Consider the following 7145-nt stretch of genomic DNA (forward strand, 5'->3'; position numbering starts at 1 on the left):
CAACTGTCCCCGACGTGCCGCGCGAATCAATCAACACCATATGTCAATGTGACAACTTTGACCATTGCATTTGTTTTTATTGGCTGTCTTGCTTGAAATACGCTTTAGTGATGATTGGATCTTCAAATGCTTCAAACTGCACCCCTGGTCCAATGACTTGTCTGCTTAAGAGACTGATACCCACCCAAAGTGTCTTACAAGACTATGAGGGTATACATTTTCAACATGGGTGGCCACAATGGGGTCTTACAGTAACCTGCCACCAACCAACCATTCACTAATTGTTAAAATGTCTTGGCTATGCATAATTATACTCCAGGAGGTAAAAATGCTGTAAATGGGCCTGCACTCTGATTTCTACTGTAAATCACAAAGTAAATGTTCAAATGTTAAATATATCACATACTATCTCTTGCACCATAGCATTAGCAACAATCTGCATATCAGTGTGATGTGGGACACTCAAGTATGTGGGCCCGTGCTTCTGCAGGGGGGTAAATAGGCCGAATGGCATCTGACCCTGTCCCAATGCCACATTGAGCTCTTTTGAACTCATTTAGACGTATCCATATGCGCTAATTAGGTCGCCATGACCCTGATAAGGACAGGGACTGCGGAGTGGCAGAAGTGTGGCTGCCATTCTCTGCCTGGCCGAGTGGCCGCTACCCTACAGCCGTGCAGCCAAGCAGGACGTGGGCCGGGCAGGTTGCCACAAAGAAGTGTGATGTAAGAGCAGTACAAGCAAGGCCTTTGAAGGGGAGGGATTTTCTTTCTGAGGCAAGCCGGCAGACCAACACACACACGCGCGCGCACGTACGCATGCTACATCCATTCATATCCGAGGACAGACAGTGCGGACACCTACGTCCTTTGTTTGCAGCTCAGATTCAAGGATCTTCGTCTGGGGAACAGGCTGAGAAATACTGTGATCTGAGATGCAATGTGACTGTTTTTCTGTCTACCTGCTCTGTCTGTCTGACGTTCTATATTAGAGGTGCCCAAATTCTTTCCTATGAAGGGCCAAAAATGCATAATATGAATATGGCCGTGGGCCAAAAATAAATGTTCATGTTATGTGAAATTGCATTACTGTACATTAAAATGTATGTATAGACAATTTACATTCTAAATCTAAAATACATTTTCAAAATAATAACTTATTAAACAGCCATGTTCTATCTATATGGACTGTAGCCTTTTTCACTTCCCACCCAATTCACCAATTTTGTGTCTAAAATGCAGTAAGTAACACAGGTACAAGCAAAACAGTAATGAGGGCCCTGGCACTGGATCACCAAGTGGATTGGAAGTTGGAAGCCGTCATTAATGTTCTGCTTGCACCTGTGTTACGTCCTGCCAAAAAGGCGGATGGGGTGGGAAAGTTACCAAAATATCCTACTCAAGTAGAAGTACTGTTATTTTGCATAAGTAACATTACTGGTGTAAAAATCTACTCAAGCAAAAGTTTGGACTACATTTAAAGTGTACTCTGAGTAAAAGGTTATCAAGTTCCATCTAATTCTAAAATGCTGAGAGAGGATTGTCGCAACTGTCCTACATAAGGGTGTGTGGATGCAGATGTGTGTGTTCCTCTATGAAACTGTTTATAGGGCACTTATTCTCACACCTTTTCATATCAAGGACCATATTTTAGTCCACATTAGGGCCACAGACCCCCCATTTAGTATTTATAATATTGCTAGATGTGATTTTGTCCAGAAATCATGACTATCTGTACAGTATATGACCAAAACATATTCTTATTCCTCCCCTAGTTGTGTTAACTTCTGAAATAAATTAAATAATGCTAAAAAGTCATCAATTTGCTGGGGACCCCCAGGAGCCCCCTCAAGGACCACCGGTGGTCCCCAGACGGGCCAGACCCCACGTTTAGAACCACCGTATTAGGGTAAAGGACCCATTCACAAGAGTACTATATTGATTGAATGTGTTCTCGTTGTTGAGATCAACCCCAAAATATAGGCTACTTTAAATACTACCTTAGTTGTGGTTTTTCGATTGTTTTTATTTTTATTTTATTTTAGCTACTGTATCATTGTAGTTGGAACACAGGCATTGTCTTCTTTACTTAGATACATTGCAATCTTTTTATAATTACAGTTACCTTTGTAATTATCTCTCAGGATGTGAATGGGCCTTAACTGCACTTCCTCTCCGTAATGAGGCACCTACTCCCAGGTTCTGCCCTGCTTCCCAGCCCGCTGGGCCTGGATGGTCCAGACTCACGCTGGGGTAGATGAATCCCCCTCATCCTCTCCTGCTGTTATTCTCGGTATTTTTTTTTATTTTTTTTTTACAACCCATTGTTTTCAAAGCTCCAGTTAGTTTCTGTGAAAATAACTGCCCGTTCTCAGCCGTCGTGGACAAAAGAGTGCAGGCATGCAATGCTATTTTTGAAAGCACCAGAGATCTTCTCGATTTCTCGTCCGGCTTCTCCGTGTGAAGACACACCAACCCGATTGTGTTTGGAAGGAGATCTTTGTTCCATTCTGTGGGAGATTCTGGCCAGCTACTCCCAGCACAGAGGTTTATAATGATCATGTGCTGCTCCGTTAAGAATGAATGAATTCTACATGAGCTGGAGAAAATGTTTGGACTTGTCAGACAGTGTCCTTCCTTCCTTTACAAATTGGCTATAAAAACCACTGTAAGGGGTATCTGGCATTGAGAGGGGGGAAACGCATACTTTCCTATGCAGAGTTACTGTCGGTGCGTGTCTCGACAGAGTGAAGTTTAGCTGAACTGCTGAACCGAATTCACTTCAATTGAGAGAATGATAGAGTGTGCGAATGACAGAAGTAGCAAAGGACAAAGAGAGAGAATGAGAGAGAGAGAACTACAAAGCATCTATGGGGAAGAAGGCAGTGACTCTGTCTCGTCTACTCAGTGCTGTCTGCGCCTTCAGTCTGTCTATGTTAGAAACCCCACCTCCTCCAGTGCCTCTCCCCTCCCCTCTCCTCCCCTCCCCTCCACTCTCCTCCCCTCCCCTCCCCTCCCCTCTCCTCCCCTCCCCTCTCAGTCTGTGAAGCTGAGGAATCCCAGGCAGCATTTAATTGCAGAGTGCAAAAGGCTTGTAGTTGAAGGCTAATGAGCTCGGCACCGGAGCCCAGACTCTCTCACACACAGACCCGCATGGAGGCGCCGTCTTTTGCCGGAGGAGCCGCACACGGCAGCTGGATTCCAGCCGGAGAGGAGGGAAGGATTTCAGAATTCCAGGTACTAGAGCCGACTGTGTGAGAGAGAATACCAGAGACGGACCGGGCGAGAGACGGAGTTGAGAGGTGGAGAAACAGAGAGAGAGAGCGGGAGAGGGGAGGGGACGGAAACGGGAAACACACGGCCAAGTGCAGGAGAGGGAGAGAGGGAGAGAGACGCAGCAGCAAATGAGACAGAACAACGAAGGCGGGAGAGGGAGAGAGAGAGAAGGGGGGAGGTGGAGAGGGGCCCCTGTGCAGGAGAGAGGGCTACAGGCTGAGGAGGAAGAAGGAAGAAGAAAAAGTTAGGAGAAGGAGTACAGGAGAAGGAGGTCCAGGGTAAGAAAGGAGAAGGGTGCTGGAATTAACAACTCCAGGAGAGGAGAAAAGGGAAACAACGGCCAGGAAGGAAGAGGAGGGAGAGAGGGAGAAGTCTTGGGCACGGCACAAAAAAGAGAGAGCTGAAGAAAAGTTTTCTTGTGGGAAAGACGGCAGATGAGGAAAACAGAGCGAGTGAATGACTGGGCTGGAGAGAGCTGGGAGGGGAGGAAACCAGTTGTTTTCTAAGGCGTTCTCCACACAAGCCTGTCTGGACTCCTTTGGACATGTACACAGACAGGACCCGGGCAGCAGGGCACCACCGGTTTCTTCAGCACAACGCCCCCTGCCAGTGCCCCCGCTGTGTCCGCTATGAGCCGCCGCCGTTTCCCCCCCACCACGGCGGGCCAGGATACCGGCCCACGCCGACGCAAGCGGACCACCCATCGCCGGACCGCAGGAGAGACATTCAGGCTCCTCGGCTTAAAGACGTAGGAGGGAGAGCCTTCGCAGTGGACAGGGATGAGAGGGGCGGTCATCGCAGCCCACAGAGGAGGCCTGTGTTCGCTGTAGGGCCGGGTCCCTACAGCCAGCCAGACGACCCCAGCCAAAGCTACCCCTGGGACCCGAAGCCTGCCCAGTGGAGCTGCCCGCCGGAGCCCGGGGCCAGACACTACCCCCCTGTCAGAGAACAGTGTGGCTGTGTGGCAGTGTGGGGTGACGCGGGGGCACGCCCCTTTAACACCGGCCAGCCGCCACGGCCACCACTCCCACCCCCGCAGGTCAAAGGTCAGGCCCACAGACACAGGCGGACGGTCAAGTACGTCTCAGAGGAGGAGGAGGCAAACGCTATTGATCGTTATCATTTGGAGCCGTACACACACGGCCCCCAGACGGGTCCTTTACACATGCCCAATGGCCACTGTGGACAGAGGCCTGTGTGCTATGAGGGAGTGGAGGAGAGAGATAGCCATCAGGACTGGAGCGGATTGAAGGGTGGATCAGAGGAGGGCTGTAATGGACGCGGCGCCCCTCACAAAGGTTTCTTCTCCACCGAAGTCCCACAGAAACACTTGAACCAGAGCAGACGGAAGGGGCCCTGCGCCCCTCCGCCTGGCGCCTCCAGCAGCCACGAGCCCTTGAAAGCGGTGGCTAACAGCCACCAGGGCTCGGACGCAGCCAAGCAGAAGGCGGGACAGGACTCTGTCCGCGATCAGATCCGGCAAGTGGTCACGGACCTGGAAGACGTGCTGGGCGGTCTGAAGCAGGTTCACGTGGAGATGAAAGAGGTAGGAGGGGGCCTATTAAAAGTTGTGTAAATACCTTGGGTTTGTGTTTACATCGGGGTCTGTTGGCAATGGCATGAAGGTCTGAGTCGGGCTCAGATGTCTCAAGTATTTTGTAGGTGATCGAATGTAAATGTGACATTTAAACCCATTTACATGAAGCTCAGAAGGTCACAAAAACAGCTACACTACAGGTCAGTTTGACATGGTGTGTGTGTGTGTGTGTGTGTGTGTGTGTGTGTGTGTGTTTGTGTTTGTGTGTGTGTGTGTACACGTGCGCTCCATGTGTGTGTGCATGCCTACTGTATTGTTTGTGACTCACTCATCATTGAGTGAGAGCGATTTGCCACTGACCTTTTGCAGAGAGCTGCTGAAATTGGCAGCGTTCCGGCCAGCACATTAAAAAGCCCGGCTCGAGACTGTTACTAAATGATGCCTCGCTTTTACAGTCTCCAGGCTCGAGACTGTTACTTAATGATGCCTCGCTTTTACAGTCTCCAGGCTCGAGACTGTTACTTAATGATGCCTCGCTTTTACAGTCTCCAGGCTTGAGACTGTTACTAAATGATGCCTCGCTTTTACAGTCTCCAGGCTTGAGACTGTTACTAAATGATGCCTCGCTTTTACAGTCTCCAGGCTTGAGACTGTTACTAAATGATGCCTTGCTTTTACAGTCTCCAGGCTCGAGACTGTTACTAAATGATGCCTCGCTTTTACAGTCTCCAGGCTTGAGACTGTTACTAAATGATGCCTCGCTTTTACAGTCTCCAGGCTTGAGACTGTTACTAAATGATGCCTCGCTTTTACAGTCTCCAGGCTCGAGACTGTTACTAAATGATGCCTCACTTTTACAGTCTCCAGGCTTGAGACTGTTACTAAATGATGCCTCGCTTTTACAGTCTCCAGGCTTGAGACTGTTACTAAATGATGCCTCGCTTTTACAGTCTCCAGGCTTGAGACTGTTACTAAATGATGCCTCACTTTTACAGTCTCCAGGCTTGAGACTGTTACTAAATGATGCCTCACTTTTACAGTCTCCAGGCTTGAGACTGTTACTAAATGATGCCTCACTTTTACAGTCTCCAGGCTTGAGACTGTTACTAAATGATGCCTTGCTTTTACAGTCTCCAGACTGTTACTAAATGATGCCTCGCTTTTACAGTCTCCAGGCTTGAGACTGTTACTAAATGATGCCTTGCTTTTACAGTCTCCAGGCTCGAGACTGTTACTAAATGACGCCTTGCTTTTACAGTCTCCAGGCTTGAGACTGTTACTAAATGATGCCTTGCTTTTACAGTCTCCAGGCTCGAGACTGTTACTAAATGACGCCTTGCTTTTACAGTCTCCAGGCTCGAGACTGTTACTAAATGACGCCTTGCTTTTACAGTCTCCAGGCTCGAGACTGTTACTAAATGATGCCTCGCTTTTACAGTCTCCATTTTGCACGCAGCTGTAAAATAGCATGGACTCACAGTTGAATGCCTCTGTGCGAGCCCTAGCACTGTATTGCAGCATAAAACAAAAAGGAAATCGACATCATGGATGCAAATGGAGACAGAATAGGAAACGAAAGACATCTAGATAAATCAGCTTTCATTTGAATGATGGATTGGATAGTTTATTACCTCTTCAGCATAGTTGCATGGTCAGGAGAAACTTTGTCTTCGGTACAATGTGAATATGGATACGTATTGACCCTCTCTATTGTCATTCAGGTGGTTCAGCAGATTGATCGTCTCACGGCGAACATTGACCTTGGCGAGGGGGGGCCCAGTAGCTTTCACGACCCCGCCCACGTCGGAGACCTCAGCATGGCCCTGGTGCCCAATCACAAGCCCGGTCCGTTCCAGGTGTCGGCACACCTCGACCAGGACTGCGTCATCCTAAGAACTAGCTCTCCCTCCCCCGTCCACACGGCGTCTGTGGTCAAAACCAGCCGCGTCGCCCCGGCCGCCCACAGCAAGGACATCAACCACGGCGTCAACGGCCACCCGCCCCACCTGTACCCCCCCAGAGACGCCAACCACGTCCCAGAGCCCCCTCCCCCGCGGACCCTGGACCCTAAGATCATCATAGGGAACAGTACCTCCAGCTCCAGAACTCAGAAGCCTCCGCCGTACCCCCAAAACGGGCGGTGCGGGAAGGGGCCGCCTCCCAACCCCGCCCGGAACCCCGTCTACCCCGGGAGAGGAGGCCGGCAGAGCACCAGCATGGTGTGAAGGAGGGGGTGGTCTGCCCCGGTGCCATGGGGGCCTGAAACATGAGACCCTGCTGCAGAGAGTGGAGGTCAGAGCGCCACCAGGCAGGGGAACAACTCATGGTAAGT

General features: G+C 49.8%; 1 protein-coding gene across 2 annotated transcripts in view; it reads left to right on the forward strand.

The window, feature by feature from the left end:
• Nucleotides 1–3512: 3512 nt before the first annotated feature.
• The window catches only part of LOC310772077 (uncharacterized protein), a 6757-nt gene continuing 3124 nt past the window's right edge, over nt 3513–7145 (forward strand). For both annotated transcript variants that reach the window (XM_083664544.1, XM_083664545.1), the window contains exons 1-2: nt 3513–4822; nt 6535–7139. In XM_083664544.1, the coding sequence (XP_083520670.1) occupies nt 3821–4822; nt 6535–7038 (1506 nt within the window). In that variant the 5' untranslated portion in view covers nt 3513–3820 and the 3' untranslated portion in view covers nt 7039–7139. The remainder of the gene's footprint in view (nt 4823–6534; nt 7140–7145) is intronic.

This window comes from Poromitra crassiceps, assembly GCF_964638095.1.
Source record: "Poromitra crassiceps genome assembly, contig: HAP1_SCAFFOLD_1901, whole genome shotgun sequence".
Taxonomy (NCBI): domain Eukaryota; kingdom Metazoa; phylum Chordata; class Actinopteri; order Beryciformes; family Melamphaidae; genus Poromitra; species Poromitra crassiceps.